At 42.1% G+C, this 17,155-nt stretch overlaps 1 protein-coding gene and 1 long non-coding RNA gene across 4 annotated transcripts in view; one reads left to right on the top strand and one right to left on the bottom strand.

Annotated features, from left to right (window-relative positions):
- MORC2 (MORC family CW-type zinc finger 2) overlaps nt 1-4,242 on the bottom strand; it is a 43,935-nt gene extending 39,693 nt beyond the window's left edge. The window contains exon 1 of one of the 2 annotated variants that reach the window (XM_012508075.2): nt 3,295-3,757. In XM_012508075.2, the coding sequence (XP_012363529.1) occupies nt 3,295-3,362 (68 nt within the window). In that variant the 5' untranslated portion in view covers nt 3,363-3,757. Of the gene's footprint in view, nt 1-3,294 lie in introns of both variants that reach the window. The other variant, XM_003258090.4, reaches the window with a different exon arrangement.
- Nucleotides 4,243-4,670: 428 nt separating this feature from the next.
- LOC105740091 lies at nt 4,671-14,345 on the top strand. Of its 2 annotated transcripts, none has more exons than XR_004031007.1 (3): nt 4,671-7,246; nt 8,319-9,065; nt 10,661-14,345. It is a non-coding gene; the product is annotated as an uncharacterized LOC105740091 (long non-coding RNA). The 2 variants fall into 2 exon arrangements; XR_004031008.1 differs by having other exon boundaries at nt 8,319-9,051.
- Nucleotides 14,346-17,155: the final 2,810 nt, after the last annotated feature.

Raw genomic sequence — 17,155 nt, forward strand, 5'->3', positions numbered from 1 at the left:
CTACCACCACTACATCTGAAGTAGCAGTCACAAAACCCACTACCAAAGACAAGTAACAGCATAAAACTCCTTTTACTTAAAAACCCTAACATTTATCATCTCATACTAGCAACATCTGATGTTAAATTAGCTGAACTTTCAGGTTATCATGAGAATTTATTTCCCAGGCCTGCTTTAAGCCTTAAAAAGCTGATGTAACCAAGAGAATAACCATCAAAAGTTATCAAAGACCTGATACAAAAAAAGACAGATGTTCACTGTCTCCAACAGATGCTCCAGAAGTTACTAAGAACTGATCTGCCTAATGACTAGCACCAAACAAGTTGCCACCACACTGACCAACTTCTGGTTTATATAAACTATTATAGAGTAACACTCACCATTCACACAATGTTTACTGTGTACCACCGTATGAGCTAAGAACTTTATAAACATCATTTTACATAATCCTCGTAAAAACTGTCAGATTAGCCACATTTTATACATGAAGAAACTGAGATTCAAGAAGTTGACCTGTCCAAGGACACAGCCAGGAAACACTCAAGTCCAGGTTTGGCTGGTTTGCAAGCACATGGTCTTTTCACTGCACCACACTGATTTCCACCCTTCTCATCTGGTCACTGCTTCTAAGTCTACATTAAATGAGAAGTAAGCAAAGGACCATTTATTTCCTAATTCACAATACTGTAGATGTCAGACACCATGAAATGGTCTCGTGTTTCTAAGACTTTAACAGAACAAAGGAGAAGACAGAGACAAATCTTCCCTTCTCTGAAGATGACTTATTGAACCACTTTACAAAGAGGTGGTTCATCTTCCATCTTTATGAGCTACAAGTCACACCATGTGAGAATTTTAAAATTTATTTTCTCTGTAAATGAACTTCCAATCAGGTCACCACAATGTTTTAAAAATCTCCTGACATTAGAAATAAAACACTTATCTTGTTGGTTTAGGGTTTATACTTTCTTCTGGTAGGACTAATACATCAAAAAGTAGAACAACTTCTAAGGTCGAATTTGTGATCCAAGTAAGAAATTCCAGAGCTTCCAAAATGGTACTCCAACCCTCAAATGTTCACGCAAGCAGGTGGTTCCAGTTCAACATGGGTAAGTCAAAGTCCCAGAAAATTCCCCAACTTAAAACAAATGACTTAATTGGTTTCTTTCTTTTCCTTGGCACTGCCAAGTATCTATCAATAAACTATAAAATAGCAAAGGGGGAAAAAGAAGGGAGAAATATCCCAGAGTCCTTAGAGATTCATTGAGATAAACTAAAATTGAAGAATTTTAAACTGTGAAGTAAACCCTTTGCTTTACAGACATGCAAATAGGCTCTTGAAGGTAAAACTGACTACAGTAGGCACTGCCTAATGGTTAAAAGCACCAACTACTGTGGCCAGATAAATCCCACTGTCTTAAATCTTGGCACCGTTTAAGTCTGCCACTTGGCAGCTATATAGCCATTACCATGTAATTTAATCTCTTTGAACCTCAGTTTCCTCAAATGCGAAATAGGAATAATCCTTATCCCAAAGGCTTCCTGTAAAGATTGCTTTGGACAATGTTTAAAATAGTGACTGACATGAAGCAATTAACTGTTGTTAATATTATTAGCCCATAAAGTCTTTGGTGAAGCTGGAACAAGAACTGAAATTCTGAAGTCCAGTTCATGGTCTTCCAAGATTATCAGAAAATCTGTAATTCCAGACTTGCCATCATTCCAAAATTCATAGCTGAGATAACCACTTATCAAACACAGTCATCTATGAACATTTAAGTGGCCTTCAACTGCTTGTTCTTAATATGGCAGTCAAATATTAAGAAGGACACTAAAGGTTTTTCCCAAGGCTATGCTATCAACTAGCTGAATAATCACTGATCAGCAACCTCACCCAAGTGTGTTTCAGGGTCATCATACTTAAGTGTGAGAATTCGGCCTAGGTGACTGCTACAGGCCGGCCATGGTGGCTCACGCCTGTAATCCCAGCACTTTGGGAGGCCAAGGTGGGTGGATCACCTGAAGTCAGGAGTTCGGGACCAGCCTGGCCAACATATAGTGAAACCCTGTCTCTCTAAAAAAATACAAAAATTAGCTGGGCGTGGTGGTGCATGCCTGTAGACCCAGCTACTTGGGAAGCTGAGGCAGGAGAATCGTTTGAACCTGAGAGGTGAAGGTTGCAGTGAGCCAAGATTGCACCACTGCACTCTAGCCTGGGCTGAACAGAGCAAGACTCCGTCTCTCAAAAAAATAACAAACTTCCTAAACAAAATGAAACCAGGCTCTCACCATTTGACAATTTGCTTCACTACTTGGCAAAATTTTATTCCCTTCAAAGGAAAAATAGCAGAAATATTACAGACATTATGGTATCACAAACATGTTGTCTTCTCCATAAAAAGCTAAAAACCATTGTACTATTACTACATAATGTAAGTCTATACTCTCAACTCTGAAGGGGGTTCTTCAGAGACTGGACCATTCATGTAGCTGCTCATCTCCTCTCCAGGTACTAGAATGTTAGAACACTTACCTTCACCTCAAAAGTAACAGGTGAATGTATTAAAACACTAAAGAAGTTTTCACTGTACTGGACAACCTCCAAGAGAGTGGGCATATGGATTAAACCTGAAACATTCCAGACCATGTTGGAGTGATGAGATTACTCCTTCATGAACTCAAAAACCATGAACACTGTATGTTTCTGTGGAAATTTTGGGGAAAGACTATCTAAATCGAGATATAAACAAGTTGCCATTTCCTGCTTAGCGTATACAAATAATATTGGATGTAGGGAGCAATTTGCCAGGAAGATAAAGCCAACTTCTGAAAAAATAAAAATTTTCTTCTTGAAAGTTGTCATTTAAATGTCTTCTGTTTTCTTGTTAGAAAGTAAACACTTGTTATAAACCTAACTGTTTAGGATGTTGTCACTACAGAGGGAAACGGTTGATACTAAAATAGTCCAATATTTGGTGATCCAATAGAGCAGTACTTGTTGGATTCCTATAAACACTTGAATAAAACAACTCAACATATTGACTTCAAATAATTAAAGTTTGCATTTAGAAAATTTTGATCCAATAAACAAAAATCAGATTCTTCTGGATTAGCAACAAGTATTTCACTGATCTCAGTTCTTCAATACAGAGCTCAAGATATCCAGTGATACATTTCACTCCAGTGGGATACATCTCAAAAAGTGAAAAAGCAAAATTTTCTGGGGAAACGATTTCCATATAATATCAAGGAACGAGTTACTGGTTACCTCAGTGGCACCTAGAGGATACTTACGAATTTGTGTGCAGATATTCAAACGTTAGCTGAGCTCGATTCAGACTGCTGTAATTTGTGAAAGCCATGACTGCAATAAGGTCTCCAGCCCTTCACCCACTACCTGGGAAATATAATCTTATAATGGTATCAGTTTCCCAGGATTCCGTCCAGTAAGGCTTCAGTAAGTCTGTGCTCCTTAATGACGTTAAAGTAACCTAGTAACTATCCAAAATACATGCAGAGATGTTTAAAACTACAATTTCTTCAAATGTTTTTTTTAATCTTCTCAATGATTACGATGTAATATTTTGGAAGGAACTATGTCATAAATCTGTAGCTTTAAGGAGCTTTTGGCATGAAGTTGCGATAGCTCAATTCAGACAATCTGAGTCTCGTGTGGATGGTCCTGAAGGAGATGGTCCTTGAGTGGGTGGTTTATGACTGCTCCATCTTCATGTTCTTCCAGCCTTTTTTGGTTCCCCGAAATTTCCTGTTAGAAAATTTACCAATCCGGAAATTTACCCACTTCTGTCAGAAAACTGATCAGCCATGTCTTCGCCACACGTGATGCCAGGATTCTTAAACAGGCCCAAGACCAGAGACCAAGATGTCGATGGAGTGTTATATGGCGCAAGTTGCAGCTTCACCAACTCCCAACTGAAAAAGCTCCTAGACACTCACGATTTCTTTTTTCAAAGCCAGACCAAACCCAGTTCTGGGTGGTGGTCAGATTACCTCACACTTGGCCCACATAAACACCTCACAAATGACCCGCCCACAGCACCTCGGGCAGGCCGCGCCCCGCCCCCACGTCCCTCAGACAACAGCCTCAGCCTCCCAGGCCCTCCCGGGCCTCGGTCCGTGGCGGCCTCCTCACGAAGAGGAGCTACTCCCGGCTTTCAAGGACCGGATCGAGGGCAGTGGCGAGCGCACCACCTGACCGGGCACTACCCGGATCTCACAACTGCCTTTGTCCCTCCCCGCGGAATTGGAACCCAACAGCCGCAGCGCGCTCTTGGAACCATGTGCTGCTGCCGCCTCCGCCGCCGCCGCCGCCGCTGCCTCCGCCGCCGCCCGCGCGCCGCGCTAGTTGAGATGGTGACAGGACTCAGCAACACGAAATTCAGCGTTTAGAGCTGCTCTGCCGCCGCCGTCACAGACACCACAGCCACCGCTTTGTCTCCGCTAGTGCACACAGCCCCGGCCACCTCGCACACTCCCCGACGCCCCAAACCCCCGAAGCCTCCGCGGAGCATTCAGCCAATCACAAAGCTGCAGCTCCTCCCGCCCCCGCCCTGATGCACAGCCTCCTCATTGGCGAGCTGCGTGTCCCCATGTGACCGGATCTTGGTTCGCCGGTCCCGCCCCTGTCACGTGACAGCGTGCGCCTCTCTTCCTGCTTTCCTGACCCTCTCCGCCATTTAAAGAAACAGTACCGGGGGCGGGCCGAGCGACGCAGCCGGGACGGTAGCTGCGGTGCGGACCGGAGGAGCCATTTTGTCTCGTCGCCGGGGAGTCAGGCCCCTAACTCGAAGAAGCCCTGGCGCGCCCTCCCCCCCTCCCGGGTCTGGTAGGGCGAAGGAACGGGCGTGCGGTCGATCGAGCGATCGGTTGGCGGCTCTTTCTCCTGCTCTGGCATCCAGCTCTTGGGGCGCAGGCCCGGCCGCCGCGGCGCGCGCCCGGTGGCCGTTGGCGCTCGCGCCGCGTCTTTCTTCTCGTACGCAGAACTCGGGCGGCGGCCTATGCGTTTGCGATTCGACGAGGAGTCGTCCGTGTGGTCGGCGGCGGCGGGCAGCTGCTCCGCCCCGCTCCGGGGGAGGCGGCGGCGGCAGCGGCCGCGGGATTTGGAGCGGCCGGGGAGGCGGGGGTGGCCGGGTCCGGCCTGGAGGCCTGGCGCCACCCTTCGGGGCCTGCAAGGACCCAGTTGGGGGGACAGGAGGGGGCCGGAGGATGGTTGGTTGTGGGATTTCTACTTTGCCTTTTCCTCCTTATGCCGCCTTAGTGAGGGGCGGGAGCTCTGGCGGCAGCCCCGGGGTGGGGAAACGAGCTCCGGTGTCGGAAGAGCTGGGTTTGCTTCCGGGCCTAGCCACCAGCTGGCGGAGTGACCTTAGGCGAGTCACTCTGTAATTTGTCTGCGCCTCAGTTTCCTCCTCTGCCTATCAATGTGTGTGGGGTTGAAATCGCTTTGTAAACTATAAAGCGTGGGTGTACGTAAAGGATGGTTATTGTTTGTGATTTTTTTTGAGTTGTAAGAAAACTTAGCAGTTCCCCAATCCTTGGGTTTTGAACCTGGGAACCTTGGATTGGAGTTGGGGATCCCCAAACTTCCCGAAATTGTGGGAATGTGCGGTTTGGGGGAATGGTAGGAATTTGTGGGAATGCGTTTTAGGGGAATGATGATCCATCGCTAGCAAGTTTTCCAAGGGGACTGTGACCCAGAAGAGTTAAGAATCACACTTTCTTCATGCTACAGAGGGGAAACTGAGGCCTAGATGTCATTTGGGACCCTTCACAACCAATTCGAAGCCCTGTTTGAGTCCCTGGGATATGTGAGCTGTTTCTATGCATAATGGATATTCGGGGTTAACAACAGTCCCCTGCTTGGCTTCTATTCTGAATCCTTTTCTTTCACCATGGGGTGCCTGAAGGGTGGCTGATGCATATGGTACAATGGCACCCAATGTAAAGCAGCTACAATTAGGAGTGGATGTGTTCTGTAGCATCCTATTTAAATAAGCCTATTTTATCTTTGGCCCGGCAACTCTGTTTTCTGCTGCTTGTACCGGTGCCTGTACCTTTCTGACTCTCATTTACCATATTCCACGACCATGGTTGTCATCCATTACTTGATCCTACTTTACATGTCTAGTCTGTGTGGTTGGTGGTGAATAGGCTTCTTTTTACATGGTGCTGCCAAGCCCAGCTAATTAATGGTGCACGTGGACTTTTAGCAAGCGGGCTCACTGGAAGAGACTGAACCTGGCATGGAATTCCTGAAGATGTTTGGGGTTTTTTTCTTTCTTAATCGAAAGTTAACATTGTCTGAAAAGTTTTGTTAGAACTACTGCGGAACCTCAGAATCAGTAGATTTGGAAGTGATTCAAAGCTTAACTTTTTCCTTGGCCCTCCTTCTGTTGTAATTGCTTGCAAGTGTAATACTAGGATGTCCAAGATGCCAGTTTTTGCTTCTTTGTTAGTTGTCAGCTGCTTTTATCAAATCTCAGACCATTATCCAACAAACACTATAAAAATGTTTGAACAATTGGATTTCAAACATTTTCGTTTTGTGGAGTGGTGCTCACCAAGTGGTACAGCCCTAAGCAAGTGAACACAAACACATGTAAGTGTATTTTGTCTGATTAGATGTTAGCCAGTTATGCTATTTCATTCAAATGTCTGAAAAAAATCAATTGACTATTCCCTTTTCCTAAAGGGCAGAGACAGATAATCTCACTTCCAGAGAAATGACTGTTTTGGAGAAAAAAAAGTGTTGGTCTTTTTGCTCTTTTGTAATTAAATCTGGATGTACCTCAAAAGACTCTTAAGACTGTAGTGATAAGATGCTTTCCTCAGCAGAAAGGAGGGAAAAAAAACAACTGGAACTCAAAGCTTGAAATTATGTGGCAAAACATGAGATGTCCAGGATTGGAGGTTGAAAAGATTTCCCTGCAGTGTTCTGCAGTAGTTGGAGCAGATAACTTTCAGTGTAGCCACAGCCATGGACTCCAGATTGCCAGATTTTCAAGAACTGGTCCTGGAACCCAAAAGAGCTTGTCAGAATGTGGCAGGAACACTGGAGGTAGATTTTTTTTTTTATTTTTGAATTTTGGGACTGTTGACCTTGCTGTGAGAAAAGAGACAACGACTGAGCAAGCACTACCACCAGCACTGTTACTGGGAATTAGAAGACCTGAGTTTCTGTCCAGACCCTCAGTGCAAACTGAGGACGCTCCATCCAAAGTGAATTATGGTACTTGCCATTTTCCAAAATGCCTTATTCTTTACCATCTCTGCACTTTTGTTCATACTCTCTTTCTACTTTGGAACTGCTCCTCTCTGGCTTTTCATCTGTCAAAACTGCCATTTTCTCAGTATCCAACTCTTATGCCCTCTTTTCTGTGAGTCTCCTAACTAGCCAGAATAGAGCTTTTCAGTTTGATGACATTTCATTATGTATCCTCTATCTGTATACAAAATCCTGTAAAATAGTTACTTGCCTGCATTTACTGTCTTTGCAGATAGCAGACTCCTTGAAAGCAGGGTCCTTGTTTAGTGCATCTTTGCCCACATAAACCACAACATACCAAGATGCATTTATTAGGAAGGAGGAGTTTAGAGAGCAGGCTATCAGAATAACCGCTCAGTAAGTGTTTTCTTAATTGCTATGTGATAACTAAAATTACTCTTAATGAGTAGAAAAGTCGCTAGATATGGGTCATGTTTCTTTATGTTTTAATGTTTTTTAATTCTAAATTTTGATCTAGGGAGCCCTCAGACATAAGGAGAAACCAATATGTTGAATGGGGTATTTCATACAGAAGGACCAAGACCTTATTCTCTCCTACTTAAGATGGAATCTTGTTAAGGTGAAAGGACAGCTTTTTAAAAGGAGAAGGTCATAAGACAATTTGAGGAAGGCATTGGAAGAGGAAGAGGGGCAATGTCTCCTTTGTTTTTTTATTGGTATATAAACTTAAAATCTCAGTTTATGCCACTTGTGGAGCCACTTCCTTTCCCCTCCAAAAAATGCCCAGTACCCTGAATCCGATCAAATTACTCTCCCAAAGTATGAGGCTTAGTTTCTGTTTGCTGCTTCGCTGAGACAGTTCCCACAAGTCGAGAGTGTTAATCAGACTTTTGTGTTTTCTTTTTTGGATTGCTATTGTTTGTTTTCATTTATCATTTGTCTTTGCCTAAACCAGGCTCATCAAGAATTAACAGCCATCAGGCTGCTGATGTGCTGACAGCAGACCCACTTAGAGTCCTGTGTTTGTAATTCCATGCATTTGTTATCTTACCTGTTTTGTTCCTGCCCCTTCTAGTCCTGTGCCTCCTGATTGCTGAGTGTTCACCTGGACCTTCTGACTACCTTCCCTGTGCTATTCCATCAGCCTACAGACCTGGTACCTGGATTTTTGCCCGAGATGATTCCTACCATCTTGCTACTGAAGAAGACACCGATTCCAGTGGACCACTGTGACCCAGGAGGCATTCAGCCATCATGATGTGGCCTTTACCTCCGCTCCTGTCCTGTTCTACCCAGATTCAGCACAGCCCTTTATAGTGAAGTCAGAGTCCTCAAGCCAAATAGCTAAAGCTGTTTTATCACAACAAAGGCCTAGTTTGTTCCATGAGTGTGCATTTCATTTCTTCAGTTAAAGCCTTCAGAGACACATAATAAATTTGGACCAGGGGATTTTTTAGTTATTAATGCTCTCTGAAGAAAGGCAACATCTTTTTGAGAGCAGCATTGGACCACACCCCACAGTCTCAAATGACTGAAATTCATGAACATCCAGGATCCCGTGAAGGTCACTGGACCCTGTTTTTTCTACTTCAAATCCTGTAGTAGCCTACTGAATGAGAAAACATATTCTGACCCATTGGGATCAAATCAAAGGCACAGTGAACTCCTCATAGCATCTTCTTTGGAATTACTCAGGAACCAGAACTTTTTACACAAATGTAAGAAATTCTACCAAGGAGTCCCCTTACCTAACAGCATCTCACAAGGCTGCATCAGATTCCAGAAAAGGCTTCTCTTGATACATCAAGGTAGAACCTCTATGGTAAATCCCCTTTGTTTATAATGCACTTTACAGTTTCAAAGCACTTGTACATACATTTATCTCAATTATCAAAATAACAGTGAATTATAATCCCTTTTTGGAAATGAGGGAATGTAAATTTTAAAAGTTAAGCATTATCCAAGGTGACACAGCTGTGAAAGTGGTAGAGGCCAGGCTTTCTGACTCCCAGTCCAGTACTCTCCTTGGAATTAGCCTCCATTTTACCCACAGTGTTAAAATGTCTGGGTATTGGGAACCTCGGGAAATTTTCCAGCTTCCTGATCTGGTGCCCCTAGTCACATAGGATGTCTTAAGTATGATCATGTGATAGCTACATCTAGACCAGAATCCCATGGCAATATCCCACGGTTTAAGGGCATAATATCTCCGTGGTGGTAGATTGTCAAGTCAAAAACGGGACATGTTCTAACAACAAAGCTACCCAACATGAAACACAAAGCTACTTTTAGATTTTTTAAGACTTACTAATACTCCTAGGCCCTAAAAGGTTATTTGTGGTCCTGTCTTTGGCAACTAGTATTTACACAAAATGAGCCACCTGTTTTTAAGGCAGTATTTATGTGTGTGTGTGTGTGTGTGTGTGTGTGTGTGTGTGTGTATAAATATGACATGGAGAAAGCTGTTACCTAGTAAGATAGTAAAGTATGTAAGACATGGCCCTTCCCCCAGTCTACATTGAGGTATAGTGTATTAAAGGATCCCAGGAGACTTGCAGCAAATTACTACTGCTTCTGTGCTTAAATTCAGAAGTCTAATTAAAAAAAAAAAAAAGACTTGTAGCAAAGAGTTCCATTTTGCTGTTTAACCCATTGTGTCCTAAGTTTAATCAAACACAGAAGGGTATTTTTTGCATCATTCCATCTAATGGAATGCAGAAACTGCTTTAGAGAGTGTAACCAGTGCTTCCTGATTGCCAACAGATTGCCCTGGACACCCCAGAATAAACAGCATCTTCAAAATCCCCCTTTCTCATATCTTCTTATTAATGGTTGAATTAGTATGTCTGTCACCTGAGAGTCTTGCATCTTGACCATTACTTTTATTTTCTGTCAAGGGAATCTCTGGAAGATGTATGGGGAGACATAGGAAAGGAATGGAGGAAAGTTAACTCACCCCAAATTGGATAAATTCCGTGACATTTAGCAATATACTTATGTATCCCTAGAATTGTCCTGTAACTTTAGTTCGAGGGCATTGCATCTCAGGTGGGTTAAGGAGGTTGGGAAGGGGAGAAAAGGGATGAGGAGATATTTTCTTGAGATGTATCTCCTTGAGATAATGCTTGAGAAGTCATCCAGCCATGGACTTATTGGAGTAATATTTACAAAGAATTGGATGCATTTTGCAACCTTAGGCAAAAACCCCAGTGCTGTTGCAACTGAAAATCATTAGCCTTGTTCTCTGATAGATACTTACAAGCCCAACTGCAGGCAATCAAAATTTATAGCAGATGAGTTCTAACTCCATCAACCTGTAATGTGGTCCATATTAGGGAAAGAATAGGAAAACACCTTGGTTTACCACAGGCTTTGCTTACAGTTTGTGCTTTCTGTAACCTATTTTTTGTATTTCAGCATTTTGTGACCGACTTATTCTTAGATCATTGGTTTTCCAAAGGCTTTGTGGCCATGAAGCCCTTTGAGTGAAAACTGTGCAGAAGCCCAGAGTAAAAGTGAAGCTGCTCTGGATGAAGTAGTGAAGCAAGAGTAGGGGCCTGAAGCCTGCTACAACTATCTTCCTTTACCACCGTGGTGACACCTAAGGGGACTTCCTTACAACACCTTGAACTCTTCTGAACACAGTTTGAAAACCACTGCCCCAGACAGCAATATGTTTGACCTGAATGGCATTCCAGTCTTTTCTGTACCTCCACTCAGCACAGTTCATGTTCAGTAGATGCTGAACATTCTTAGAAATACTGTGTGCGAACTTAGAAAAGTGCAAGAAGACAGGCATGTCTTTGACCCCAGGAATGATCATGGGCTGAAGATGGTGTCAAGTGAACCTAGATTAACAGCCCTCCACTCCAGATGGATATCCAGTGATTCCTAGAATGGGATATAGCCAGAGAACAATTCTATGCACCCTACACTGACAGACTCCCTTAAGCAACACCAGATGCTCTACTGGTACTTGAAGTACATGATTTTGAAGTCTTGACCCTCCATGAATACCTGAATTACCAGCAAGCGGGTTTTGAAGCTGGTGCCTCATTGAGGCCACATTAGAGCAACTTGTACATTTGACCTCTTGTTATCAGCCATGGTACTCTACTTCGTGTACAAGAGATAACTATGAAAGCCGAATTCAAATACTGGCAACATTTCCTAAAGGGGCTCAATATTTATCATTCATCTTCTTTACCAAACTACACATCACTGTATGACTCAACCAGTAGCAGTTATACTGCCCCTTGGTTTTTATTCAGTTTAACTACTCTTTCCAAGATAAATGAGCTAATAACCTTTAAAAAAAAAAAAAAGTTGAATTCTTTTTTCTTCATCACTGGCATATCTGCCTATTCTTCAGAATTATTATGACTATTCAGCTCACTTTAACAGTTGAACTTCAAGAGACAATCTTTGAACACCCCTTCTCATGTGATTTAAAATGAAACCATTTGGAAAAGTTTCTTCTAGCCAGTAATAGATTTTTTTTTTAATTGCTCTGCCCTGTGCCGAGAGATATTCTTTTAAGATGAATCTTTTGATGTCTGATACCACCAACTATAGGTGGTAGGGATAGTTGGAGGCTGGCCCTTTGAGCCGGCCATGATAGCTTAGTTGCTGGGCATTTCCGATAGCTTATTGCCTACCTTTTTGCTGGAAACAGACTGATTTGAAAAACAAAATCTATGAAGACTGCAGCTAAGGATTTTGTCAGTAGACTTAAGAGCTTTTGTCCTTGTGGATATTTTAGCGGAACCACATCAATCTCAATACTGTCACTTTACACTGACTCAGAGCAGCTGACTTCATTCCTTGCCATGATATATATTTAAGGCAGGCATTGTAACAGACATAAAGACAACTTATCTGTTTCAGCAGGAAGGATTCAGTTTATGAACTCTCAGACCAGATCATGTTGAACAAGGAGACTTTGATGTGTGTCATGAGAAAACTCATTCTTTACTTCCCAGTCAATTTAAAGGCCAGCTATCCTGAGCTACTCGAGTGAATGCACTGGTTAAACATTGGGAATAGCTTGTTCATATCCTTGTCTCTCTCTAGGCCAATTGTGATTACATGACTCCACTCTACATCTCGTCAAACAAGGCCTAGGTCTGGTTGCTGTAGACTGCTCAGCCTCAACAAATAAAAATAAAATCTGGATGACTAGCCGCCTTGTATATACAACTATTATTCGTTAAGAAGAAATTATCTTCAATTTTCTACTAACTTCAAATTGTCAGCTCTTTTTTTCCTCTCTGATTTTTCCTGTACTTTACAGAAAAAGACATTGATCTATACTGCCATTTCCTCTAATCCTGCCATACTCAGTCAAAAGGAATGACTTAAGATGAAGATGATCATCTGCTCGTCTAAAATATACATTGTATATAAGAATTGGTGATTAGAAAAGCAAAAAACCTAAAGCTTAAACCTAGGAGTCTGTATACTATCTCCATGTCTCCATGCCTCAGATCTCATCTAAATCTTTGAACAGCACCATTCAACCAATCTGAGGTCTTGACTTGCTTGTAAGATGATTCTCAGAGATCAGCTGAGTTAAAAAAGATGACGACTTGATTACCAAAGAAAGTAGGGCCAACTTTGACAAACCTGGCTCTGCTGACCCTGTCACTCCCAGATGTAGCATAGACTCCTAAACAGAACCTCAAGTCTGATTGAGGATAAGGCCTTCTCCTGAGCTGAAAGTTCTTTGGCAGATGAGCAAGAAACTGAAAGATGATGTACCTGACTGGCTCTGTAAGATCAGAAAACTGTATCCAGAATAAGCCCTATGGATTAACCCCTGAGTACCTGGAGTAAAAACTAATTTACAGAGCTTCCTTATTGATCTGTCGGTTCTTCCAGATCATATTCTGGCTATTAGTATGGCTGGCCTTTCTGAAGGTACCCTGCTTGTCTATTTTCCTGACTCAGCTCTTGCCTGCCTTTTTCACATGTTGCTGCAATTAGACTCACCTTGAGAAGACTACAGCCAATTTCAGTCTATCTTGTGCCCAATACAACAAGGATTTTTAATAGAAACAACCCACACCTCACCCACTAGGACTCAATGTTCACAACAGGAAGGACCGTTGCTGTATACTCCTTGACCAGCAACTTTTTTAAAGATATTTTTAAGTGCAGAGTAGGCCTCTATTCCTGTATGTAATTGTTCATTTTCAGCACCTGGAACCTCATCTATCAGGTCTGGAAGGAATACATTAGATCAAAAGCTGTGTCCATTTCTCTCCTTCAGTACTGCAGAAATGAGTCCGATTCACCAGTACACACAGAACTGTACCAGTTCAACCTGGCAAAAGAAGAAAAGTTTCCACGGTACTTAAAATTTACGGCTGACTCAAATTGCCTCACAGAATTATTTGATGTAGAAGGCTAGTTGTCTTGCTTCAGATCAGCAGGACAGTTGGGCTCTCAGACTCATGACCACCGAGTTTGCTTGTATTGAAACTGTGGTTTCATCCAACGTATGCTATTGGACATGATTATTATTCCATTCAAATGGATTACAGACTTCTTGAGGACAGGACAAACTTATCTCTCATGGTATTTTTTTAGAATACTTTTATAACCAAGGAAGAAACCATGCCAGCTGTTACCATTCAACTTCTTAAGCCGCAATTAAGCTTTTTCATATCTGTTCTTATCCTGGACATCAGTAGTTTTTAATTGCCCAGCATCCATTCCATCTTGTTGTAACAACTCCCTGATGTTTCCTAAAACCACCTCTTCCTATTTTCAGTCTGTGGTTTGGACAGTCTGACCCAACCTTGAGCTTTGTGGGTGAACATGTAATTCAGACCTCATCAATCAGCAAATCCATCTGAACTGTGGAGGAGAAGCTCTCTTTACTGAGATGCTTTAGCTTTGTAGGATGAAAACCTCAAACCAACAGGGCCTACCATGTAGAGAATGAAGCCAGTGCAGGGGAAAGCAGAGCCAAAATATGGAGAGACTTGAATCCTGATGACAACGTTTGTGCCCCTGGATCCAACCGTGCCTGAAGCTAGAATATCCCCTGGACTTTTCAGTTATGTGAACCAATAAATGCCCTTTTTTGCTTAAGTTACTTTGAGTTGGGTTTCTATTACTTGAAATTGAATCCAGACTAATATGTCTACCAACATTGAAACTTGACAGATCCAAGTATTTATTAAGCTAGAGGTCATGGTCACTGAAATTACTTTCCAAAGTGGAAGACAAAATGAAACAGGAACTAAGAGAATAAGATACCACAGAAGCATAAAAATGACATGGTAGAAAGTAATAGAAAACCTAAGTGTCTGTCATTAAAGGATAGGTTAAGGTATGGTTCAGCCATATAGGAAAATCTTGTATCTATTAAAATGAATAAAGTACATTCATTGTGTATGGAAAAATGGCCATGATACATTAGGTGAAGCAAGTTATTAATAGAAAAGTGTACAGTGTGAACCCATTTTAAAATGTGTGTGCTTATGTTTATAAATGCATAGAAAAGTCTATTCACAGCTTGCTTTGAACAGTGTAGATCACATGAAACTTTCAACTTTATACATTTCTGTATTAATATTTTACACTACCCACATTACTTTTAAATTTTATTTTAAATAAAGAATTTTTTAAATTAAATTTAGTGCTTACTGTTTGACCTTGGCAAGTTATTCAACACTGAGCCTGTTTTATCAAATGATTAAAAATACCCACTTTTATGTTAGTAAATATCAAATATAAATCATTCATTACTCAAGTTGACAGATTGCTATACCATTGCTTGTTTGAGGAACTCAGAGCTCAGTAATTGTTCCTTAATTTTTTAAGCATGTCTCCTTCAAGTGAGTTTATTTGGATTATCAGAATTTTGCGGTTTTAAGGTTTATCAAAGATTATTCTAGTTCTTGACTGATGTTAATCTACTAAGACTATTGCAGTATCCACATTAGGCAGAAAGCAGGGGAAAGTCACTTTTTTAAAAAAAATCCTTGAATTATTCCAATGTCACTGCAGTTAAGGTCAATAGTGACCTTTTCATTGCTAAATCCATTACACATGCATCTTACCTGAACTTTCAGCAGCACACATAACTCCCACCAGCTTCTTGAAACACTCTTCCCTTAAGTGCTATAATACTTTTAATTTTCTTTTCAACTGACTACTCCTTTATTGTAGGTTCTTCTCCCCATTATGTAAATACAGGTATAGTGAACATCCATTGTTTTGGTTTGCCAAAAATCACTTCCCCTTTCCTTTAACGATAGATCCCCACTTATCTTTTAGAAAGCTGCTCCTTCCCATTCCGTGTGGTGTTAGTGGAAATGTAGATGACAGTACTCCGGCCTCATGCCCCCTGGCTGAGGTTTGAGCAATGCAAGCTTGTTCTGTCCCACCAGGACTTTGATTCTTAAGAAAGGTGACCACAAAGTGATCAGAGTTGAGTCATTTTGATCGTAGTGTTCTAAAGAAACCATGTAAAAGTTTATGAAAGGAGATCTCCAAAGTATGCTGGCTCCTATTCTCCAAGCCTGGTTGTCCAAGTTTTCCTTTGATTGTATAAACTATCATATAGCCTCCTTAAAATAAGTTTCCTTTTTGTCAGCCAAAATGGGTTTCTATTGCTTGTGACCAAATGACTGACTACAGAAATTGAGGCCAGAGAGTTAAATGGTAGGCTTTTAACCCGCAGGAACATATTTAGGATCTGGAATTGATTATTGTACTGAGACAGATAATGGCACCAGCTCTTGTTGTGTGTCCCTGGGAGGATAAATCTACGAGTTAAGGGTGACAAAACAGTAATGATATTATTTCTTGTCATTTGGAATCGTGCCTATTGAGAGTAGAATTTGGAGAGCCAGGTAATTGTTGACAATAGGACAATTTAAAGTGGATAGACTGGGCACAGTGGCTCACACCTGTAATCTCAGCAGTTTGGGAGACCAAGGTGGGCGGGTCACCTTAGGTCAGGGAATTCAAGACCAGCCTGGCCACATGGTGAAACCCCATCTCTACAAAAATTAGCCAGGCATGACGGTGGGCGCCTGTAATCCCAGCTACTTGGGAGGCTGAGGCCAGAGAATCACTTGAACCCAGGAGGCAGAGGTTGTGGTGAGCCGAGATCGCACCGTTGCACTCTAGCCTGGGCAACAGAGCAAGACTCCATCTCAAAAAAAAAAAAAATAGCCGGGCATGGTGTTGGGTGCCTGTAATCCCAGCTACTTGGTAGGCTGAGGCAGGAGAATCTCTTGAACCTGGGAAGCAGAGCTTGCAGTGAGCTGCGATTGTGCCACTGCACTCCAGCCTAGGTGACAGAGCAAGATTCTGTCTCAAAAAAATTTAAAAAATAATAAGTTGGATAAAGCAGGCCAGGACCACTGAGTTAGAATGGTTACTTTGATTGTATCAGCTATTTTTTTTAAATTTTATTTATATATATACTTTCTGAGACAGAGTCTCGCTGCAATGCCCAGGCTGGAGTGCAATGGCGTGATAGCTCACTGCAACCTCTGCCTCCTGGGTTCAAGCGGTTTTCCTGCCTCAGCCCCCCAAGTAGCTGGGATTACAGGCACATGCGATCATGCTTGACTCATTTTTGTATTTTTAATAGAGATGTTGGCCAGGCTGGTCTCGAACTCCTGACCTCAAGTGATCCACCCGCCTCAGCCTCCCAAAGTGCTGGGATTACAGGCATGAGCTACCGCGCCTGGCCCCGTTAGCTATCTTAAAGTGAAGGGCATCAGCTCAAACCCAAAAAACTGACCTATGGGCATAGAATAAAATACAGGGCCTTTTTGTGGCCAGGATAAGTGAATCTCGGTGCTTAAATCCAAACTAGTACTTGGAAATTAATTATTCAAATTGCAAAATTACAATGCTGGTTGAATTTGTAGCATTACTAAAGTC

This window comes from Nomascus leucogenys, chromosome 7b (assembly GCF_006542625.1).
Source record: "Nomascus leucogenys isolate Asia chromosome 7b, Asia_NLE_v1, whole genome shotgun sequence".
Classification (NCBI taxonomy): domain Eukaryota; kingdom Metazoa; phylum Chordata; class Mammalia; order Primates; family Hylobatidae; genus Nomascus; species Nomascus leucogenys.